The sequence below is a fragment of the Camponotus vicinus genome, unplaced genomic scaffold (assembly GCF_025532165.1).
Source record: "Camponotus vicinus isolate PSW18456_S1 unplaced genomic scaffold, iyCamVici1.0 SCAF_3, whole genome shotgun sequence".
Classification (NCBI taxonomy): Eukaryota; Metazoa; Arthropoda; class Insecta; order Hymenoptera; family Formicidae; genus Camponotus; species Camponotus vicinus.
In genome coordinates this window covers 6,400,640-6,426,506 of record NW_028141967.1, presented here as the reverse complement: position 1 = coordinate 6,426,506, position 25,867 = coordinate 6,400,640, and the positions used below count along the sequence as shown (strand labels likewise).

The window sequence follows — 25,867 nt, the reverse complement described above, 5'->3', positions numbered from 1 at the left end:
GTAAAATAGAGCTTGGCAAAAATCAATTAATTTTACAAAATACTAAATTTGAATGGACAGTAGCAGGATCAATGCCAGTAACTGCATTAGTAAGCCTAGTTTGTAATCAAGAAGCCCTTAGTTCGTTCACTTGCTCATTAAAATCATATGAAGCATTAAACGAAAATTTAGAAAGATTTTGGAAGTTGGAAAATTACAACAATATAAATAAGCGAGCTTTATCTGTAAATGAGCAGAACTGCGAGCGACATTTCGAACAAAATACGACACGAGAAAATGGAAGATTTGTCGTAAGATTACCATTTCGCAATAAACTTTGAATATCGGCAATAATAGAGAGGTAGCTCTCAAGAGATTGACGCATTTGGAGCGTAAGCTTAAGGGCAATGCAGTAATTCGCGAGCGTTACGATAATTTTATGCGTGAGTATATGGAGTTAAGGCACATGACTATCGCGAACGAATCTAATCCCAATTCCAAAATTATAGTTTATTTGCCGCATCACGGAGTAATCAAGGAGACTAGTAGTACAAAATTACGCGTGGTATTCGATGCGTCGGCCAAAAATAATAAAGGTGTGTCTTTGAACGATGCGCTTCTTACCGACCCCGTATTACAAGATAATTTGATTGACATAATTTTGCGCTTTCGATTCTACAAGGTTGCTTTAACGGCTGATTTACAAAAAATGTATAGGCAAATATTAGTACATTCCGATGATCGCGATTTACAGCGTATCTTATGGAGATTTTCCTTAGACGGACCGGTGGAAGAATATCGTTTAAACACTGTTACGTACGGACAATCTTGCGCGTCATATTTAGCTGTGCGTTGTCTTAGGCAATTGGCTATAGAGGGTAAGGTGCGTTATCCTATGGCGCCACACGCACTGCTAAATGATACTTATGTCGATGATATAATCACGGGGGCTAACACAGTTGAAAATGCGCGGATATTACAAAACCAATTGTATGATTTATTGCATGAAGGAGGGTTCGAAGCGCATAAGTGATGTTCGAATGCAGAAAATGCGTTAGCAGAAGTACCAATGAATTTGCGAGAATCGAATTTGAACTTAAGCATCGATGCCAATGACATTATTCGTACGTTAGGGCTTGAATGGAATCCCACTTCAGACGAATTTCATTTTAGGGCGCAAATGACAACACGCGTTTATACGAAGCGCGAAATGTTATCGACGATTAGCAAATTGTTCGATCCTTTAGGGTTAGGTCCTTTACGGTCCTGTATTGACAACAGCTAAGATTTTAATGCAGGGGCTATGGGAAATTAAAATAGATTGAGATGATCCTTTGCCAAGGGAAATTTTAGATAAGTGGAAGTATTTTCAGGAAGATTTAAAGAAAGCACATACATTACGTGTGCCACGAGTAGTCATTAATTCGTTACATAAGTCGCTTTTTTATACAAGGGTTTTGCGATGCGTCTGAAAGGGCGTATGGTGCTTGTATATATATAAACAATCGGTGAACGAAGATAATAGCAAGTCAACCGTCAAGATATTATGTTCAAAGGCAAAAGTAGCTCCACTAAAAAAAACGTCCATTCCTAGATTAGAATTATGCAGCGCGTTGTTATTGGCCAAATTAATTAGCAACGTTAAACGATCAATTCGTATAGAGATTGATGGCATTAACGCATGGACCGATTCCATGATCGTACTTCATTGGCCTCATGGCAATGTGTCAAGATGGAAGCCTTTCGTATCCAATCACGTGTCTGATATTATCGAGATAGTACCTGCGGGTGACCTCCTTTTCGACACGTAACTATTCGACACCGCTCGATTGGACACGCATTAATGGACACGTTTTATTGGACACCGCTCGATTGGACACCGCATGATTCGACACCGCACGATTCGACACTGCACGATTGGACACGCACACTGCACGATTGGACACGTACATTGCACGATTGGACACGGCAGCATTGGACACCGCACGATTGGACACAGCACAATTCGACACCGCACGATTCGACACCGCACGGTTGGACACCGCATGATTGGACACCGAACAATTGGACACCGCACGATTGGACACCGCACTATTGGACACCGCACGATTCGACACGCAAGATTCAACACCGCACGATTCGAAACCGCACGATTGGACACCGCACGATTGGACACCGCACAATTGGACACCGCACGGTTGGACACCGCACGATTGGACACCGCACGATTGGACACCGCACGATTGGACACCGCACGATTCGACACGCACGATTCGACACCGCACGATTCGACACCGCACGATTCGACACCGCACAAAGAGCATGGAGCAGACACACACACACACACACACAGGGGCGGTGCAAGGGGGGCCTTCGGCCCCCCTCCCGCACCCACCCCGTCCCCCTCGCTTCGCGTAAAAAGTTGCAAAGTGGAACCTCGCTTCGCGTGGAAAGTTGCACCCTATCGTAGGCACCCCTACCGGCGGGGTGCATACATGTCCAAATGTGCGGTGTCGAATCGTGCGGTGTCGAATCGTGCGGTGTCGAATCGTGCGGTGTCGAATCGTGCGTGTCGAATCGTGCGGTGTCCAATCGTGCGGTGTCCAATCGTGCGGTGTCCAACCGTGCGGTGTCCAACCGTGCGGTGTCCAATTGTTCGATGTCCAATCATGCGGTGTCCAACCGTGCGGTGTCGAATCGTGCGGTGTCGAATCGTGCTGTGTCCAATCGTGCGGTGTCCAATGCTGCCGTGTCCAATCGTGCAATGTACGTGTCCAATCGTGCAGTGTCCAATGCTGCCGTGTCCAATCGTGCAATGTGCGTGTCCAATCGTGCAGTGTCGAATCGTGCGGTGTCGAATCGTGCGGTGTCCAATCGAGCGGTGTCCAATAAAACGTGTCCAATAATGCGTGTCCAATCGAGCGGTGTCCAATCGTTACGTGTCCAATCGGGATACGCCCCATTGCAACAAGGAATATCCTCCTGCTTGGACACATTAGAAGCATTCTTGCTACAAGATCGGTCAATTGTAAGCAGCATAGTTGTTGCTGAGATGAAAAGTTCTGGCCAAGCAACGAGTCCATTTGAAGCCGTTGCTAATATTATGAGTAAGTTCAGAAGTATTATGTAAGAGATTTGCTTATAAAAAATAAATTTTTATTGCAAAAATGTACATTTTAACAATTGTTATATTGCAGTTGGAAGATTAGATAAGATCAGATTAAAATCATGTGTAAATATTTAATTCTTTCTCTAATTTTCAAAATAGGTTTAAAATATCCAAACATGGTCGCACCAAACATGTCACTGGCTGAACTAGGCATGGATTCAATGATGGCAGTGGAGATTAAACAGACATTGGAGAAAGAATTCGATATTATATTGGCAGTACAAGATATTCGAAATCTCACTTTTGCAAAACTTAGAAAATTAACAAATACAGCTGAACAAGAGAAGATGTACGGAAAAGATGACACCGAAGCTAATGTAAATGATTTGGAAGGTTCAAAAATGTTGACTCGAAAGCTTAACGATTCAGACTTGAGTCCAGATATTTATGTAAAACTCGCTACAGAGAGGAAAGTTGCTGGGAGTGAAATATTCCTTATACCAGGAATCGACGGCTCTGCAAGTGTATATAAACTGATAGGATCGAAAATTAAATCTTCGGCGATATGTTTGCAACACGGTGTACTTAGTATGCCGGGTGTTACACGTTCAGTAATGAAATCAGCAGCATATCTTCTGCCTGTACGAAATTATTATGTATTTCATATCTTTATTTAAATTGCTGTATATTTAACTTTAAACAGTAATAAATATTTGATTATACATACGCGCATGCACGCATGCGCACCATTTTTACATACAGTTTCGTACATGTTTCTTCTTATTTTTCTAACACGTATTGGAGAAAATACAAATCATAAAGAATTTCTAATTATCGGTTATTCATTTGGAACTTTAATTGCCATCGAATTAGCGAGATTATTAGAAGCTAAGAATTTCTCCGGACGTTTAATACGTCTTAATACTTATAGATGGAGCTCCTGATCAAATGAAATTCTTGCTTAAGAAATTTTTTTATCATACTACAGAACAAGAGCTACAAAATAGCATTTTACTTTTTTTAATCAATTTGTATCTTGACCCTAATGAAACGGTTAGTCAATTATTAAAACTATATATGTATAGTTAATAGGATAGTTTATAGTTAATAGAATAAGAGGAAAAATTTTGAAATAATTTGTTAGAATGTGCTTTAAAATTATAAAATAAGCTAAATTTCTTATTATATTATTTTATTATATTATTTTATATAATCTAAATTACAAAGAATTTGTTAAGTTTCTTTAACGTAATTTAAATTATATGAAATAACATAATATAATATAAGCATATTATTTTATTGTAAATGTTTACTTTAGGTTACACAGCTCGAAAAATTTTTATTTTCACATATGTTGTAGAGGATACATTTCTAAGTAATACACCGTTTGAATTTTGCGGTGATCTCTTTTCGTTTCTGAGATATGCACTTTTGAAATTTCGTACTTTTATGTCATCTTTTCACGTTCCTATTTATGTGTTTACATTTGCTCATCACGGTTTCATATTATATTTTACTTATGTATTTATATTTTTTTGTTTACGTTTGCTGGTTGTCGCTTCCATGTCGCTAAGCTATAGAATTATTGTTTAGTTTCGCTAAAAATCTTGAAGCCAGTGTAATATTTAATAAGTGTTTGTATATAACTTCCTTCGTTTTGCAAAGTACACGCGTGGATACTGTGTGTTCCGCCCGTCCCTACGGGGGGGGCTCCACTTTCGGAAGATGTAACCTAACCCAACCCGTGTCTGAATTATAGAATATATCTGGCTTTGCATAGAAAGTTGCAAACTTATATAAACTCATGAACCATATGAACCATGTGAAGCGAAATGTCATGTCAAAATAAGATATTTCCTACACTTCAGACACAGGTTAGATTAGGTTATATCTTTCGAAAGTGGAGCCCCCCTGTAGGGGCGGGAGGGCGGAACATACGGTGTCCACGCATGTACTTTGCAAGACAAAGCAAAGTTTACAAAAAGATATGTTCTATTAAATATATTTCTTCTTAAACATATATGATGTGGTAAAATTATATTCTATTCATGAAACTTTTTGTTAATAACTATTTAATAAATAACAAGTGGCTGAAACTTTCTGAAAGTTATTCAGAAAAATGACCTCGGTAAATGTAAACAGAAAAATATAAATATTTAGAATGTAACGAAAAGATGATACAAGTAAGTATAAAATTTCAAAATCGCATATCTCAGGAACTAAGAGAGACCGCCGCAAATTTCAAACGGTATATTATTTAGGAAATATATACACTACAGCATATGTAAAAATAAAAATTTTTTGAGCTGTATAACCTAAAACATTTACCTATTTTATTTTAGTTTTAAATGCAGATTGTCATTTTGTTGTACTGATACAATATTATTATTTACAGCTTGCATTAGAACTAAATGAGTGCAGTATGTGGGAAGAGAAATTAGAATTATTTACTGCAAGCTTTTCGAAGGATATCAATGAATTAACTGTTGAAAATCAGAAATTGTTATGTTCGACGATTTACGATCATATAATCGCTATACGAGATTATAATATAACATCATTGCCACGTTTTAAATCATCTATAATCTTATTAAAATCCACAGTTATGTCTATCACTTTTACTGAAGAAGATTATGGTCTACATAAGGTAAATTTGATTAGAACGTAATATTTTGTCATTTTTAAGATTATTTTTATAAATAAAAAATATTTTTAGATTACCGAAAGTGCAGTACAAATATATTACGTGGAAGGTACTCATATCACAATAATGGAGATGGACGAAGTAGTATCACTTATTAATGAATTATTGTAAATTATAAAAATATGAATAAGAAGAGAGAACTATACGCGTTTTCTCTAACAATGATTCTATTCCAACAATAAAAGGATAAAAAGATAAACCTGAACCAACAATAAACAATGATATTGCTATTTGAATGTCTCAATTTCATATGTTAAGATACAGCGAATTTTATTATTTAACTTGCACTTTATTATTTAACCTGTCACTCAAAATGCTGTTAAATTATACATGTCATTAATGTCATATGTCATTAAAATCACAGAGCGCCGCTAATGCAATCTTCTGTCGAGAGAGAAACTGTACGTTTTCTCTTTTTGTATTGTGTAGATGTGCGGTGATGATAAAGATCTTTCTTAAATGAAAATTTCTATATTTCGAGTTTGCATCATGATATCTCCGTTTATAGATCACGCAGAACAAAAATAAAGATACTTTCTTTATGCAATTCAAACTGGCTCTATCGATTAAGTCGGATTGAGAGTCATCAGATTATCGAATCTTAACAACGATTGAACGGATCGAATTCTTAAGCTTAATCGATAGAGCGAGTTTGAATTGTATAAAAAAAAGTATCTTTATTTTTGTTCTGCGTGATCTATAAATAGAGATATCATGATGCAAACTCGAAATATAGAAATTTTCATTTAAGAAAGATCTTTATCATCACCGTCATCAACGCACATCTACACAATACAAAAAGAGAAAACGTACAGTTTTTCTCTCGATAGAAGATTGCGTTAGCGACGCTCTGCGATATTAATGACATATGAAATTAATGACATGTATAATTTAACCGCATTTTGAGTAGTGATAGGTTAAATAATAAAGTGCAAGTTAAATAATAAAATTAGCTGAATCTTACCATATGGAATTGAGACATTCAAATAGCAATATCATTGTTTTTTATTGATTCAAGTTTATCTTTTGATTCTTTTATTGTTGGAATGGAAGCTGCGAAAGATATACGTTCTATATAACGAACTTTATAATCTGTATATTTAATTTTTATTTTGTCATAGTATATTTTATTGTTATATGGTTCATGGTATATTGTTATGGTATATTATGCTATATTATGTAATTTTTATTATTATTTTTCTAATTTATGTTTATTATATATAATATATGAATATATATATATAAGGCAGACATTGTACCTTGATGAAAGTAACTTGATATTCTGTGGAACCTCTTTTAAGACATTAAAAAATTAGAAAAATAACAATATTTTTTCAGCAGGAATGAGAATTTATGAAATTATGTAACAAAAAATATTTTATTATAGAATGTTACTCTGATTCCAATATATATTTTTCAACTGAAAATATTCTTCTCCCTTTACTTCTCTCATAGAAAGCCTTCAATTTAAACTAATAATTTATTTTTTAAAAAGTTACTTAATTAGCTTAACATTGCAATTACTTGCTTATAGCATGGTTTCCTGCTTATATTAAAATTGCAGATACGGCGCTAATACATTCGAAGCAATAAAAGTAAAATAGATCTACTTAAAAAAATAATATAATTTCTAAAAATTAAATTTTAGATTCTTGATGTCGACTCTCGAATATAAAATAAACTTGTGTGGTATTAATATTCGGGTAATAAGAGCCTATCGCGGATGTAATTGCGCGAAATTTTTTTTGATACAATGATCAAGACTTTATTTGGAATAATCTCTTGGTTTGAGATTTAATTCCAACAAATTCCTCTCTAACCCCCCTAGATGGAAGTAGGCGAGAAAAATATCGGTCCGAAAGTCGCTGAATCGGGAAACGAACCTAATTTCTAAAAACTTACCTTTTTAAAAAAAAGGTAAAAAAGCGCAAGTTTATGCGGCAAGAAATTATTTTAATATAATTATAATATATCCTACAAAAATAATGATATCAAAAAATTGCGCCAACTAAGGATGAAAACTTGCTACAAGTTTAAATAGAAATATTAATCGAAAACTCTGTTATACAAAATAGTTGTTTTAATTTCCAAAAATAATAATATTAAAAAATTAAAAATTTATTTAAAAATTGTACTGAAAATTAATATAAAACGAAAAAATAAAAAAAAATTTAATTTAATAAACTTGACGCCGCCAATAAAAAATATTGCATTTTGTAGTAGTAATATCATTTATTTTAATTCCGAGGAATTACAAAAAGGCGTTTTGTAGGGACGTACCCAACCCTTTACAAAGCTTCTCTTACACTACTCGACCTGGCCATAGGCGACCCTTCACATACTGAACCCTCCCACCCCTTCGCGGGGACTTGGTTGGACTTAAGCCATCTGTAACCTCCTTCTGTCTCCTTCTCGCCTATTATATCATCCAACACTACTCTGCTAGTACTTTTCCATACACACCGTTCCATCAGATGTTCTAGAGTACCCTCTTCCTTATCACATATGTTACAATTCCTTTCCTCCTCTCGTAACCAGTACCTGTTTCCTAACTCCTCATTCCCGCATCTAGCCCTCGCCCTTCTTTTATGACTACCACTCTCCCCCTTCCTCCTCAAGTATTCTGGGAGCCCAGCCACCTTGATCCTCCTGTATCGTTTATTGTATCTGGCCCCCTCAATTAGAATCTCTTGCTCTTCCCTTTGTCGCCTTCTATCTTTACTACTTAGCTCTTCTGCCACACACCTACCCCGTTCTCTCCATTGTTCCAGATCCGCCTCTTGTACTCCACACCTACTTAAGTATTCCTCTCTCTCCGACCTCCCTCTTGTCAATGTTCCTCTTCCCTCCCTTTCCTTAATACATTCCACCACCCATCTTCTCCGACCATATCCTTGTCTTGCCTTTTCTTCAAAGTTCACCGCCAACTTGGCCGTCCTTATCCTCATCTTGTCCCTCTTGGTCTCCTCCAGGACCACATAACCTGGTGTGCATCTCTCCAGGCCCAGTGACCATCTCAGATACCGTGCCTCCACCCCTTCCACGTTACCATGCTCCAACCAACCCCACACTTCTGCCCCATATACCATCACGCTGCCTACTAAGCTATCGAACAACATCATCCTCCTCCCCCAATCGTTCGCAAACTTCCTTTCCCCCAAGCTCCATGTCTTCTTCATCACTATCGTTGCTCTTCTTACCCTCTCCCTAATATGCTTCGTATGACCTCCATTTCTCTGCAGTATGAAGCCCAGGTATTCAAACTCCTTCACCTCTTGAATCTTCTGGCCTTTCCAATACCAGTCTTTCTCTTTTTCCACACCCCCTCCCCTTCTGAATTTCAGGATCTTGGATTTTCCCACGTTCAATTCCAGCTTCCTCTTCCTCAAGTACTTCTCCAGCCTCTTAATCATCTCCTCTAGCGCCTCCTCCTCTCTGGCCAGCAGAACGATATCATCCGCGTAAGCCAGTGTCCAAATCCTACCCTGCTCGATTCTCATGCCTCCTACCAATCCCCCGGCCATCTCCTCCTCCAGGTCTGATATAAAGATGGAGAACAGCAGCGGGCTCAAAGGACATCCTTGTCTCACTCCCTTTGTCGTCCAAAAGGAGCTTGACTCCCTGTCCCCCACCCTAACCCTGTTACTGGTCTCCTGGTAAATTTGCTTCACTCTCTCCGTTAGTCCTCTCCTTACCCCTCTCTCCTCCATCACCCTCCATAACACACTCCTGTCGACCCTGTCAAAGGCCCCCTTTAAATCAATAAAGAAGGCATTCACCTTCTTTCCAGCTCCATTCAGTTCTCTGTCGACCAGGTGGTTCAGGATGAAGATGTTATCCATCACACCTCTTCCCTTCCGGAAGCCAGCCTGGGTCTCCGGAAGAATCTGCTTCTCCACCACATCCTTCATCAATCTCTCCGCCAGCACCGCCGCATAGATCTTATAGGCCGTACTTAATAGGGTAATTCCCCTGTAATTAGCGGGGGATTGTTTATCCCCCTTTTTATACAGCGGGGAGATTACTCCCTCCTTCCACGAATCCGGCCAACCTTCACCTCTCCACACCCCCTTGATCACCTCCTTCAGCCTTTCTCTCACCTGTCCCCTGCAGAACTTCCAGGCCTCACTCCTTATGCCATCCGGCCCCGCCGCTTTCCCCCTCCTCAATCTCCTTATCTGTTTTTCGATTTCTTCATCCGCGAGGTTCTCTTCTTCGTCACCCCCTCTCCTTTCCTCCCCTAAAATCCTTTCATCTGTCCCCTCTAACACACCCATAAAATGCTGCCTCTAACCCTCCATGGATATCTCTTCACTCACCTTGTCCCTGACCTTCCTTTCCTTGTTGATATATTTCCAAACTTCTGTCTCCGTCCTAATTCCATTCAACTCCTCCACTTCCCTTTTACTCCACTCTTCTCTCTTCTTCTCACAGAGCTCCGCTAACTCCCTTTTCGCCTGCAACACCGCTTCCTTGCTTCCACCCCCTATCCTCCATCTCTTTAGTTTTCTTTCTTTTCTTTCTGGTGCACTCTCTGTCCCACCATTTCTTGTAACCTAGTTTCCTTTTTCTCCATCTGACCTTCTTCTCTACTACCGCCTCACCCACTTTACCTCTTAGTTCCTCCCATTTCTCCAGCAAGCCCCCTTCAGACAAACTAATCTCCTCCGTTCTTCCAGCAAAGGTTCTAGTGCTCTCCTCGTCCCAGCACTGTATTATCCTCTCTACCTGTCTTCTTTCCTCCTTTCTCCCCTCCTCCTTCAGGCCTTCTTTCGACGTCCATACATTCACCAAAGGCATATGGTCTGATTCTATCCTACTCTTGACTTCAAACTCCTCTAGCAGGTCCCACCCTTCTGTGTTAACTAACAAATAATCTATAACCGACGCTCCTCTCGCCCCTATGTACGTGAATTCTCCCTCTTCATCACCCTGCTTTGTACCATTGGCCAGACACCATCCCCCTTCCTCTACCCACTCTAACAAACACGCTCCCTCCTTGCTGACCTTTTTGTCCTTAGACCTTCTTCCTTCTACTACCCCATCCCTGTACACCCCCCCTTCTTCTCCAGTCCAGACGTTAAAGTCCCCTCCAATTACCATCAGCTCTTCCGGACGCTGCTGCTCCGGGCTAGCTATGTCTTTCTTAAAATCCTCGGGACCATCCTTAGCGTAGACCGTACTAATTGTCTACTTGTAACCACCTCCTCGTCCCTTCCACTTCACCAAGCCTCTCCTACCGTCGTCGACCTCCTCCGTCATCATTACCCCTTTTCTATTTCCAGTAATTATTCCCCCACTTCCCCTACCTCTGCTCTGTTCTCTCACCGCATATTGCACGTGCCAGTCGAACTCCGAAGGTAGATTCTTTATCCAAACTTCCCCCTCATCCTCTCTTATCCAAGTCTCCACCATACCAACAAAGTCCAGCTGTCTTATAAACTCCCAAAAGTCCACCCCTTTTCCCTTAAGCCCGGCTACATTCCAGAACCCTATCTTAATTTTGCCCCTTGTCGGAAATCGAGCTTCTCGGATCCCGCTGTCTCTGCCGCGACTTTTCGAGCGTTTCCTTCTTCTGCTCTTCCCCCCTTACTCCGAAATTTCTCCTCCGTTTGCTCCAACAGCGAGACATGTTCCTTTCTCTCAATCTGTCTCCAACTGAACCATCTATCCACCAAAAAGACTCTCCTGAATCTGACATTGGTGTGCCCCCCCCCATCCTTTAACTACCCTCGCGATGCCTCTCAGTCTCCATTGAGTTTCTTCCTCCTCCTTGGATAGCAATTCATCCATGAAAATCGGCTCCTTCCCTAACTCCTTCTTCCTTCTTAGTATCTCCATCTTTGCTGCAAGGTCCTTCACCTGAACCCCCAGTCTCCCCCTTTCTCTTGACTTTCCTTCACACCAAGCGTCCTCGACCAAATGGCCCAGACTAAACTTCTCCTGGAGAAACTTCTTTGCTTTTTGCAGCGGATTTCTACCGTCCCATTTCAGGCCGCTGATCCTCAAACTTTTCTTTCTTTTCTGCTCCTGTTTCCAATCCAATAGCTCCTGCACTTTGGCTTCCAAAGCTGTCTCCTTGACTCCTGTCTTCGTCTTCTTTCCTCTCCTCACTATCTCACTCCAGGAATGAGATTTTTCTTCCCCCCTCCACCACCTCCATTTCCTCCTCTCTAAACTCACCATTCTCCAGTTTGAGAATCTTCTCCCAAAGCAGCTTCTTCTCTTCTTCCCCACTTTGTCTCCTTCCTCTTCATCTCCTCCCTTAACTCATCTCTTTCCATCTTCATCTTCTTCTCCAGTTTCTCAACCTCATTTACCCTCTCTCTCTTCAGCTTTGCCACCTCCTCCTTCACCCCCCCCCCCAGAATTTTCTGCAGCTCTGCAATAACGCTTTCTTGTCTGTTCATTCTGTCCATCCATGCTCCTTCAAATTCGAAAACCGACCCCAAGTCGGAGTCAGTCTCCTCTCGGTCCCTGCCATCCCCCTCTGATACTGTCTTTCTCTTCTTTCTAACTCCTCGCGCCATATCTACCCCCTCTCCCCCCTGGCCAAGCCACTTCTCTATGTATCCCTTGGGGATATCCTTCTCCCTATCCAACATTTCCCTGTTTGATCTCCTCCCTCTCTTAACTACCCCCTCTGTAGACAAGAATCTAGTAACCGGGGTTTCCAAGCTATTCCCTTCCCCATCCTCCGCATTACCTTCCATTACGCTATCCTTGTCTACTACATCGAGTGATTGGTCCGCCGCCTCACTCGGCTTCTCATTCGTCGCCGCGCTCTCAACTTCGCTACTCGCCGCTTGGCGCTCCGCACTCGGCCTCGCGTCTTCCAGCGAGTCGCATCTATCGACGAGTATACTCGGCACGATCCCTTTCATCCCGCTCCGCCTGTTGTCTCTCTCTCTCGCTCTTAAACCTAACCTGCTCCCCTTCTCGCCGCAAAACTTCGTCCCTCCACGCGTGGCGCCTCCACTCTGCCCTACTCTAACCCTATCACGCGACACACACAGTCTCCGCCACCCAAAGAACACACCACTGCCAAGCCTCCACTCCTCTTTACAAACCACTCTTAATATTCTCGACAAACAGCATACGCATGCACACTCTGTCGCACCTGCCAACCAAGCCCATATTGCATTTTGTAATTAAATTCATATTTAATATTGGCACATATTCTAATTAAATACATATTTAAAAAATTGACGTATTTTAAGTATTAATTCTAATTATTAGTCTAATTTAAATTTAATTACTTAATTTCTTTAATTAATTTATGTTGATTTATAGTTGGATAATTTTTTATCCAACTTTATTTTTATATGGATTAACGTCTCATAGGGGCGCCGAGTGACTGAGGCAAAGTGTTTACCTGCTATATAATGGATCTCGGATTCAAGTCCCGATATAGCATGAAGATTTTTCTGCGATATAGCCACTCCACTTCCCCTTCCTTTTAAGGAGATATTCGAATCGCGTTCCAAGAAAGCATAAGCAAATCATTCAAAAACAGAAACACACGTCTGTTTTAAAAAAACAAGAACAAAAATTCTAATTCTAATTCTAATTTTAATTCTAATTCTAATTCTATATATTTTAATTGTAATTAATCAGCTCACTATAAAAAAATAAATGGAAATTCGAGTAAAGGCATTAAGAGCTTAGTAATAGAACAAATCATCATGAACAAATTATATATTAATCATCGATAACTACATCAGTTAATCTAGAAATTAATAAAGTTATAATGGTAAGTACATGACACGTATATATAAAATAATAAATTAATTAAAAATAAAAATATAAAAATAAAAAATGATGATATGAAGTACGGACGTTTCGGCTTGTCAAGCCATCTTCAGCGCAATAATATTGTTAAATGTAAGTTAAATTAAAGGCGAACGATTCGCAATGAGGTTATATGGAGCAGGTACTTAAAGATTAGTGAAATTTCCTCAATCTGTGTGAAACAATCGAAGTACAATCGTTTCCTTTTATATATTTTATATAGAATTCTATATAAAACATGAGGACATGAGAACCTCATGTTCCATATAGAATTTAGAATCTCTATAAAGGATACATGTTCTTGTTTTTTTAAAACAGCTAAGATAACAGTAACAAGATAATAGTAACAATTTGATATTGATTTGTTAATATATTTTTTGTTTATGTAAGTCTGACAACTTTTTTACTCTTTAATCCAGCTTTTTTGATCCAGCTGAGTCGACTAAATTCAAGTTTCTTATGCTTTCTATCGATATTACTTGTTTTGTACTATGTATGCTAATTAATTGTATCCTTGTTATGGATGATCTAAGACTTTGCACTGCCAATTTTATTAGCATATTGTTCAATTTAGAAGTATTGCTAAATTTCCAAATATAAATCAACATAAATCAATTAAAGGAATTAAATAATTAAATTTAAATGTTAGACTAATAATTAGAATTAATAATTAAAATATATTGTGTTAAAATATGTATTCCCAAATAAATGTGGAATTCAATAAAATTGAAACGCGACGAAGAATAAAGAACGGACGTGTGATCTCAAGAGATGCTTACCAACTCGCAGTGAAATCCACGTCGACGAGCTTTTGCCCAGCACTGGCCAATTCGCCGTGAAAATGACGGTCGTCGTTAATTATTCGTACTGCTCTCATGTTTTGATTAATTAAATTAAATTAAACTAAATTAAATCCGCAACACTACTAATCACACGCACTTCCACGGTAACTAACCGCAATACGATTAAGAAATGACTGGCAATTTCCTAGTTATTGCTGGTGCGACAGAAGCGTCGAGAATGCAGAATCAAGTCTACTTTGTATGTAATATTGTGTTATAAAAATGTTATATATATTAATAATTCGTTTATTTATATTTCTATGTGTGTATATATATATATATATATATATACACATAGATTTTCCAAAAGTATGGGATTCAAGAATCAAGAAAATTATACCATTTTATGCGTATTATATTCTGCAGTCATTTGATAGATTACGTAACGAATGACCTCATTATTTCGAAAAATTGATTTCGTTGAAGGTTGATATCGACATCGAGGGATTAGGTTTGTCGTCTGCTGACAGAAAAACTTTGATCGAAAAGGTATCTATAATATTTCACATAGCGACGAACGTCAGATTTAATAATACACTAAAAAGAAGACTATATTTATAAATCTTCGGGCGACAAGAGACATCTGCGTTTTAAGCGAAAGTTTAAAAACTTTGGTGGTAAGTAATCGTAAGATTATCGAGATGGTGTGTTTTCCGCCTGAAAATTCTGCGCGATTAATTACAATTAAAAATAATTCCTTGTAAACGTTATCTCATTAACTAAATTTTATTCTTAAGGGGATTCTAAACTGAACGGCGAACTCTTACACGATGTAATCGCCCTCATCTAATCCTCATCCTGTATCTCTCTCTATCATGTTATTTATAAAGAAGATGCACTGCTTTTTCCACTCTACCGATATTTCAGGTACATACGGACTAAAATTTTCGGAAGAATGCCATTTATTAATTAGACAATTAAATTCAGTTTTTATAGTTCGACAATGTTCTACGGTGCAGTACACAATCGTGAAAACTACAATTTTATGCATAAAAGCTATAAAACTTTTATAAGAAGCTAATATTTGTACAAGTTGACAGCTCTGACGCCATGTTGATTTAAGAAGTCGATAAATAAAAATGTAATTTTATACTTATTTCTCACTTTCTTTCTCAATATAAAATCTCATACTATACAGGGTGTCCCATTTTAATCGATCACCCCGAATAACTTTTTTAATTTTGATTGTAGAAAAAAACGTTTCAGACAAAAGTTATATGGTTTCAATGGGGACATGAGACGGTGCCATTAGTTTGACCTTGAAAAGTCAGCTGAAAGTCACGTGAAGGTCACCTCCAACTTTTTAAATGGGACACCCTATATGCTTTTGCATATTCTTATAGCTCATCTCGAGAGCTTTCCAAAACACTATAATTAAGTTAGTTTTCATTAAGTACTTTCCGAGTTATGAGGCTTGAAATCATTTCTTAATTTTACATAAACCGTAAAATATCTTGTAAAATATTCATTTTTCAATTATCTTATTATACCTTAATACTTTTATGTACAAAATAATGAGAGGAATCAATTGGTGTAAAGAAAACACATAATTGTTTTGAAAAAAAGAATGTAATTTGCAATTAACAATTACATTTTTTTTTTCGAAACAATTATATGTTGGGATTCAGAATACTAAAAAGATTATTTAAAATTAAAATGAGAAATAGTGTGTCCGTTTACTGCATTTATTAAAAGTATTTCTATTACATATATGAAATTATATTACAAGATATTCTCAGTATTTACTATTAACCAAAATAGGCGGACATTAGGGCATTCTTAATATACAGGGTGATTCTGAACAGACGTTTGTCTTTAAAAAGATAAATTGTTGAGTCTATTCTAAAACGATTTTCCCTTTACCAAAATTGTCTACGAGGCTTAGTTTTTAAATTATTAAATAAAATAGTTCGCGAATTACGGAACGACTACAAGAGGTAGACAGGGACGGCGCAACTCACCGTCCGATACAGGCGATCATGTGGGGCGCGACGCGATCAGCTGATTGCTGCACACGATGAGTGTAACAATCAGTGTGTGTGTGTGTGTGTGTGTGTGGGGTGTATTTATGCACGCGTATCCACACATGCACCGTACTCTCTCTCTTTCTCTCTCTCTCTCTCTCTCTCTTTCTCCCTCTTTCTCTCTCACTCTCTCACTCACTCACTCACTCACTTATTCTTACCTTAATAATGAGACTCTTCATACTGCTGATAAATAGCAGTGCCCAGTGTGTTGCACGATAATAATCGTCGTCGACGAGACGTCGTTTCTTCAACACGCAGCCTGACACAAATAAGCGAAGTTTTTTCTTTCATCACTTTCGACACTTTTACAAATTTACTCACGCACTTAATCACTCACGATTGATAAAAGGAGGAATTTACCAACGGTTACGGTACGAATTTAATAAACGATTAACGCATTTAATTATTAATTACACACTCGATTAAAGAAACGCGTTAACAGAACGCGGTACTCGATGCAAAGCGCGCGACGCGACGACCGACGACAAGCAGGTCAGGTTAGTACTAGCGCCTCTAGCGCTGCCAAACATAAACGTGTAGCATTACGCGCTAGTACTAACCTGACCTGCTTGTCGTCGGTCGTCGCGTCGCGCGCTTTGCATCGAGTATCGCGTTCTGTTAACGCGTTTCTTTAATCGAGTGTGTAATTAATAATTAAATGCGTTAACCGTTTATTAAATTCGTACCGTAACCGTTGGTAAATTCCTCCTTTTATCAATCGTGAGTGATTAAGTGCGCGAGTAAATTTGTAAAAGTGTCGAAAGTGATGAAAGAAAAAACTTCGCTTATTTGTGTCAGACTGCGTGTTGAAGAAACGACGTCTCGTCGACGACGATTATTATCGTGCAACACACTGGGCACTGCTATTTATCAGCAGTATGAAGAATCTCATTATTAAGGTAAGAATAAGTGAGTGAGTGAGTGAGTGAGAGAGTGAGAGAAAGAGGGAGAAAGAGAGAGAGAGAGAGAGAGAGAGAGAAAGAGAGAGAGTACGGTGCATGTGTGGATACGCGTGCATAAATACACCCCACACACACACACACACACACACACTGATTGTTACACTCATCGTGTGCAGCAATCAGCTGATCGCGTCGCGCGCCCCACATGATCGCCTGTATCGGACGGTGAGTTGCGCCGTCCCTGTCTACCTCTTGTACTCGTTCCGTAATTCGCAAACTATTTTATTTAATAATTTAAAAACTAAGCCTCGTAGACAATTTTGGTAAAGGGAAAATCGTCTTAGAATAGACTCGACAATTTATCTTTTTAAAGACAAACGTCTGTTTAGAATCACCCTGTATACTTAGTATATCATAGTATGTATCTCGAATGTTCTGAGAATATATGCATTGTACTTTTGCGATATTCTTCGAACATTCTCAGTATCTACATGTGCTGTTAGGGATATATAATTATATATAATAAAATTAATATTAATACAATTATAATATAATATTTAATATTTCCAGTTTGCAAATTTTTATTAAATAATTGCTTAAGTTACATTTAGATGTAAAAAGTCTATTCTTTGATACAAATTAAACTAAAATATAATAATGATACTATATAAAAAGCATGTGCACAACAAAGATAAACGATTTTTAGAAATTTCATTTATGTATGTTTAGATTAATTATATAAAAATATTACTTCATTTAAAATAATTTATCGACTACGTTGTGTAATATAATTATATCCTCTTAAATATTGATACATATATATAGGTCGAGCTTTAATGGAATTTCCAATATTCGCTAGATCAATCCAAAAATGCGATACTGTTTTGAAACTTTATGGTATATTTGTCACAGATATTCTAATAAATAAAGACAAATATATTTTCGATAACGTAGTCAACTTATTTGTAGGTCTTATTGGATTTACAGATATGAACAAAAATATATCGTCTATATATATCGCAGAATTTTTTTGTATTATCTAACGAAGCGTCGTATCTTTAATGATCAGTATTTCATAAAAAACTCTAAATTCTTGTAAAAGAATTTAAATTGAAAAGAGCCTTTTATTTCATAATTGTATGCAGAAAGTTGTTGTTATTATGATCCAAAAAGGTAACCTGTACAAAAATAATTTTGTGATCTAGATATCTAAAAAGATAACAATTGTTTAAAACGTAAAATATGAATAAGCGAAAAAATTCAGTTGAAAAGAATAAATTAGGAAAAGATTTGTATTTAATAAACAAATTATTAACAGTTTGCCAATAAAATAGCAGCAGATTTGAGCAAATATTGCAGTATATTGGTACTGCATTAAGCTTATATTCTGCTGAGAAAGTTAGTAAACATAATATAATCAAGAAATCATAGTTTCTACTGTCATACAATAAAAAATGTATTGTAAATTTGTTGATTTGTTTGATTTTTATATATCTCATTATTAGTTTTATTTTTGCTATTTTAATTAATGTATTGCTAAAATCTATGCTCGGAAGATTGCAATTTAAAGATACCATAGCTAAGTTAATTTTCTGTAATTTATTAAAACTATTGGTTACTTAAAATATCAAAGTTTCTGACGTAAATACATATTAGATCTACCGCGTATTTGACCGCATTAATAATGCAACACGAACTTTCATTTAAATTAAAATTTATATTTATTCATTTAACTTGCAAATTGTATATAATGATTGGCATTTCTTTTCTACATTATTTCATTTCCACGGTTGAAGGCCGGCTGGAATTTATTCGTTAAAAATATCTTCTCGTTATGAAGCATAATGTAGAATCTCTTATAAAACATGGAATAGAATTTCCGTTTGTAAATTAAATATTCATACAGGAAATTGGTAATTGTATTCTTATAGGTAGTGGAAAATTCGAAATAATCGAAGGGGACAATGCTGTCGTCACTGGAACAGTACGAATTCCAAGTAATATTGAAGACGGGAAAATATGTAGCACACTTATTGATCGAAATGACAATGACAAAGAGGAGATGAATATAAAAGATGTTTTCAAAGAATTAAAACTTCGTGGTTATCAATATACCGGCGAATTTTGTGGATTAAGAAGCGCATCAATCACAGGAAGGAATGGTCATATAGCCTGGACTGACAATTGGGTAACATTTATGGAGAACATGGTACAGATGATGATTTTAGGACTTAATTTTTTAAGACATAAAATATGAATAAGCGAAAAAATTCAATTGAAAAAAATAAATTAAGAAAAAATTTGTACTAATAAACAAATTATTAACAAATTATAAAGTTTGCCAATAAAATAGCAGTAGATTTGAGCAAAAATTGCAGTATATTGGTACTGCATTAAGCTTGTATTTTGCTAAGAAAGTTGGTAAACATAATATAATCAAGAAATCTTAGTTTCTATTGTCAATTTACAGTAAAAAAATGTATTGTATATTTGTGGCTAGTATTCGTTGGGCTGAAAAGTGTGAATGCTCTCTCCACAGGATATGCGTCGATGCCATTGCCACGGATGGATTCTGTCGCTCGTTGATCAAATGGGCGTATAGACACGTCCTACCTCCTCCCACATACATCCCTTTCTTTTCTGGAGGCTTGCCACGGCCCTATTTAGGGTCCATCCGCCATTGCTATTTGGCACAGTGGGGATTTTAGTATTTACTAGAGGGATCTTGGGGGATGTGGTCACTCTACGGCGTTGTGCTCGTCGGTGCCGTTTCTTACGGAAGGCCAGTCGGAAGCCAGCATGCAGTGCACGCGAATACCTCCATCGGCACTTATTTGGTCAGCGAACGACCTTTTCAAGGATCCTCCATGGCAATCGGCATTGCATCCATCGAGCAAGATACCATCGCTCTGGAGTCGCATATCACTGTGTTAAAAAGCAGCATTAGGTGTGAGGTCTGGATAGCTCAGTGGTCTAGAGCAGTTGCCCGGAAAGCGAAATACTCGGGTTCGATTCCCGATTCAGCCACTTGCACCTCACACATTTTTCTAGTCTGCGAATATTGTTTTCTAACAATTATTCGTTGGGCTGAAATATGTGTGAATGCTCTCTCCACAGGATATGCGTCGATACCGTTACCACGAATGGATTCTGTTGCTCGTTGATCAAATGGGCGTATAGACACGTCCGACCTCCTCCCACATACATCCCTATCTTTTTTAGATCCCTATCTTTACATGACTTTATTAGGATATATTTAATGCTCATGTTTCTTTAAGTGATAAGTATAAAATAATATTACAATGTAATAAATGTATAAAATAATATTACACAATTGTACTGTTGTATTTATTTTGATCTAATTAAATTTCACAATTATCCGATGTTCCGATGAACTTTGAATTTACGTATAATATATTGATTTAAATATGAAATGTATAATTTATATTGCATAATTCTATCTTGAAAAATGAAAAGGGCAAACGCTATTAAGGTCAGTACGTATAATGTATATATGTGGTGTCTGGTAATAATCATAGCACGTCTCATCTGTAGATAGAATAGTTTTGGACAGAACAGGAATAATTTCCGTACGATTAAACATTGGGATTAATAATCAAACAATTAATACTCAATTAAATTTAATATGTATTGATATGTAATAATTATAATAATAATTAAATTTAATATGTAATAATTAAATTTAATTATGTATTGTGGTTGTTAAATCTTCGTTCGACGTGCCCTAATTATTTGTGCGTTTTCGTTAAGGAAAATGTAGGTGAAAACAGTGAATTGAGTCGCTCTTCAATAATTAGCTTTATTCAAAGACTTAGCTAACACGCGACTGACTGCTTTTTCTTTTCGACCGCACGACGTGGCCACTTAGACCCTCCAAAAGGAACGACCGGGCCACTCTGACCCCCAAAAGGACATGCGCTGTAGATATAATACAGTGAAAAGAAACAGATCTCATAAAATACATAATGAAAAAAAACAGACCTCGAAGCGTATATTAGCTGGGCCTTATATATCGCCCCCCCCCCCCCCCCTGGAACGACAGTTTCAAATAAAACAACAAAAAAAGAGCTTATTATAACTAAGGCTTATAATGTCAGTAAAGGAACTAACTTTTTTATGTATCTTTTATATATGCTATTTGCTGTCTTGACTGTAACTACTCGTACTATCCCATCATCGCCAGGATGGGTAGCTATTACTATCAGTAATCCAATGCAACGGAGGCGTATTATCCTCCTTGAATATAACAAGGTCTTCTGGAAATTCAATTGGCACGCTGTTGTAATTCATTTAAATACTCTTTGCTCCAACGCTTCCAAAAATGTTGCTTTATCTTTTGAATTTGTTGCTAAGTAGAGAGATGATTTGAAGATGTATTTGTAAAATCATATTTTGGAATGGATAATAAAGATGCATAATCAAAAAATGCGCGGGTGTTAAAACAATTGAATCATTTGAATCTGATGACATTGGAGTAAGAGGCCTTGAATTTAAAATTGCTTCTATTTCTATTACGAAGATATTGAATCATTCAAAGGTGAAGAGAGCATCTCCAACAGTTCGTCGCATATGATGCTTAAAGTCTTTCACTGCAGACTCAGAATGAAAGACCAACGTATCCCTTCATTTGCTAGATAACAAGCGATGGATTGTTGATTCTCTTCTTCCTTTAGAAACTGATACACTTCTTTTAAATGATTACTCGCGCCTACCAAATTAATGCCATTATCTGACTGAATAATCTGAGCCTTGCCACGACGTGCAAATAATCGCTTCAAACTAGCTATAATATAAACGCTTCAGAAGTCAAATCGCTTACAATTTCTAAATGTACAGCCCTAAGTAACTAGACATATAAATACAGCTACGTAAATCTTAATTTTATTGCGATTGCGAAGTTTCTTTTCTTTAATCCAGAACGGACCGTAAAAATCAACGTTTATATTTTTAAACGGTCTCGAGCATACAAGCCTAGCTTCTGGTAAATTACACATTTGATACACAGATGTCGAGGGCTTCCATTTTATTTCGATGCTGGGTATTAAATTAAGCGGTCAAGAATCCTCTTCATTAGATAACCACATCGGACCGCTTAACCATGAGATGGAAGATGGAGATGGAAATGTTAATGAATTCATAAGAAAATTGTTTTTTTGATAACGCATCCGCAGGATTATCTTGAGAAGTTACATGTCTCCAATTTCCATGTTCAGTATCCTTTTGTATTTGTGACACACAATTTGCGACAAATGTTTTCAATTTATGCGGTGATGTTTGAATCCAATAAAGTACGATGGTTGAATCAGACCAAAAAATTACTTCATCCAAATTAATTCGAAGAGATTTCCTAACAGTTTTATAGAGTCTTCCAAGAAGAAATGCTGCGCATAATTCAAGACGAGGCAACGACAATTTCTTGAGCGGAGCTACGCGAGTTTTCGAGAAAACCAGACTAATTGTATGAACACCAGTGATAGTCGTAAATCGCAGATATATTAAAACTCCGTATGCGTCTTCGCTAGCGTCACAAAAGCTATGCAATTGGATTTTTACAGCACTATTCCCGATAATCTGACGTGGAAACGTACAGTTGCTTAAAAGCTCGATTTGTTTCTTGTACTTATTCCAAGAAGTAGCAATATCTATCGGCACTGACTCATCCCAATTTAACTTAATCTCCCACAGTTTCTGCAGCATGATTTTTGCTTTTACTATTGTTGGACCTAAAAGTTCAAGAAGATTAAAAAGTGAAGCGATTTGGGATAACATGGTTCTTTTGGTTATTCGCTGATGTTAATCAAACGGCTTCATAATGTGTACTAGTTTATCGCCATGAGGTTGCCAATGGATGCCTAGAGTTTTTTGCACTTCAGATTCGTTTAAACAGATGTGTGGATTATTGGATTTTTCCAATAATGGTTCCAGAAGACTTGATTCGTTTGAACACCATCAAATGAAATCCACCAACTGCCAACAATGCGATAAGTTCGTCTCGTAATATTTCCGCTTTTCGTATGGTCGATGCGCCAGTAAGCAGATCATCAACGTAAAAGTCTTTTTGAATAACCTTGCTGGCTAGTGGAAATTGTTTTTGCTCGTCCATAGCCAGTTGCTGCAACGTTCTGATAGCGAGAATGGAGCTGGAACAGTTCCATAAGTAAGCGTATTTAATTGGAATATTTTGATTGATTCATTTGGAGTTACGCCATAGTATTTTCTGATATTTCACATCGTCGGGATGAACACGAATTTGCCTATACATTTTTTCAATGTCGGCGCTCAATACATACTGATGAGTCCGAAATCTTGTAATTATTGAAAATAAATCCTCTTGAATCGTTGATCCAGCAAGGAGCACATTATTTAATGATATACCGGTGGTAGTCTTCGAAGAAGCGTCAAAGACAACTCGTATTTTAATTGTATGACTATCGCGCTTGAACACAGGATGATGAGGAATGAAATATCCAACTTCAACAGCGTTATGATTAGAAATTTCAGTCATATGACCCAAGTCTTTATATTCCTTAAGAAAGCTTGAATACTCTTGGTACACTTGAGGATCTCGCATTAATCGCCGTTCTAGTGAATACAATCTTTTCAATGCTATTTGAGTTGACTCTCCAAGGTTATGCCTTTTTTTATTAAATGGCAATCTAACTATGTAACGACCGTTTGTATCCCTAGAAACCGTTTGAGTAAAGCGCAATTCGCACGCCTTTTCGCTATTAGAATGATGCTTAACGCTCGCTATTTCCTTAATCTCCCAGAATTTTGCTAATTGAGCGTTAAGCGAATCTACCGATAGGTTACACGCGATTTGAGTAGGAGTACCTTGACTACATACTGCTCCTGAGACTATCCAACCAAGCCTTGTTTTTTGCAATATTAAAGTCGAATTAAGCTTATCTGACCAACGCATAGCAATTGATAAAAGAGTTGAGCTCCAATGAGATCAACCTCGGAGGGCTTGCCATACTCAGGATCTGCCAAAGAGATGTTCCGTGGAATGTTTAAATCTTGATAATTAATTGTTTGTGATGGAAGCGTCTCTATGATTCTAGGAACTACCAAAAAAGATAAATCGGCTGCAAAGGAGCCATTTTTTGATTTGATAGTCGTTACAATAGAATATTTAACATACGTTAAATTTTGATTGATACCCGAAACTGGAACGTTGACTTCCTTCTTTTTGAGATTTAAAAGATTACACAATCGTTCAATAATAAAATTAGACTGAGATCCATTATTTAATAACACTCTGCATTTACGGGTTTTCTACGATTATGTAAAACAGATATTACTGCTGTGGATAAAAGAACTTGAGGCGTAACAATAGCTTGAAGACTCGCGATTGGATTAGCATTCACGACACTGGAATTACTTGCTTGTTGACTTGCTGATTCATTTTCAAAATGCAATAAAGTATGATGTTTACGCTTACATTTTTTACGTGTGCTTGATTTGCAATCACTTACTATGATTGGCTCTTAAACAATTGTAGCAGAGACCCAGGGACCTCACCATGGCAGATTTGGCATCTCGATCAAGTTTGAGAAAACTTTCGCAATGAAATATATTATGATTCTGTTTGCAAACGGCGCATTCGAGTTTAGCATGAGTGCTCACAAAAGTTTGCTGTTTATTTTTATTCGTATTAGATCGTGAGTTATTTATCTTGGATTGATTTTTAAATTGATTGGATTGATTTGAATCATCTCGAATTACACTCTCTAATACATGACAGTGATTTTTTAGAAACTTCCAAAATTCATCATTGGATGAAATATCCGTACCGCCAAGAGAGCGTTCCCATTCTTTATAAGTAAATCGATCTAGTTTAGATGTTATTAAATGCAGCAATAAGGCATCCCAGTGGTCCGTGAGTTGATCAAGCGCGTGTAATGCTCTCGTGTGTTTTAACGCGGCGTCAATGAGAAATCGTAACTGTAATGGGGATTCTTTAGAGATTACCTGCAGATCAAAAAGTGCGCGAATGTGACTTTGAACTATTATTCACCTATTGTCGTAACGCTCTACTAATAAAGCGCAAACTACTTCATAATTTTGCGATGTCGTTTCCAATGCTTGAATCAGCTTCGTCTGTTAATGACGATCTCAAATATTGCAGTTTCTGCACAGGTGTAAGATTTACGTTTTCATGAACGATAGATTTAAAATTATCATAGAAACTCAACCACACCTCGTATTTTCCGTCGACAGTAGGTAAATTAATTGTAGGAAGCTTTATATTCGTTTTTACGCTTTGTACGACAGGCTGGTTTTGGACAGTCTCAAGATTACTGTTAGCAGCGGGGATCCTAAGAAATGCCAGCAGACGCTGGGCGCGAGCGGTTAATTCAAAGAAAGCCTCCTCGAATTACGCTCTTTCGTTATCGTCATTTGACTCCACTCCATGCTCGCCTTCGTTCACATTCAATAACTCAAGGTTGGATTGTACTTGGTCGAAACTATCCCACGTGTAGACCTAA

The 25,867-nt window shown here is 37.3% G+C and overlaps 1 protein-coding gene and 2 pseudogenes across 2 annotated transcripts in view; 1 reads left to right on the top strand and 2 right to left on the bottom strand.

Annotated features, from left to right (window-relative positions):
• LOC145969302 (fatty acid synthase-like) overlaps nt 1-14,435 on the bottom strand; it is a 45,385-nt pseudogene extending 30,950 nt beyond the window's left edge. Inside the window, exon 1 of the transcript XR_014438022.1 lies at nt 14,363-14,435. The product of XR_014438022.1 is annotated as a fatty acid synthase-like (transcript). The remainder of the gene's footprint in view (nt 1-14,362) is intronic.
• Nucleotides 1-25,867, bottom strand: part of LOC145969300 (fatty acyl-CoA reductase 1-like) — a 197,368-nt pseudogene that overhangs the window by 74,594 nt on the left and 96,907 nt on the right.
• On the top strand, nt 3,032-5,903 carry LOC145968252 (uncharacterized). Its single transcript, XM_083093611.1, has 4 exons — nt 3,032-3,086; nt 3,248-3,729; nt 5,484-5,735; nt 5,805-5,903. The coding sequence occupies exons 1-4, from the start codon at nt 3,032-3,034 to the stop codon at nt 5,901-5,903; spliced, it is 888 nt and encodes a 295-aa protein (XP_082949737.1).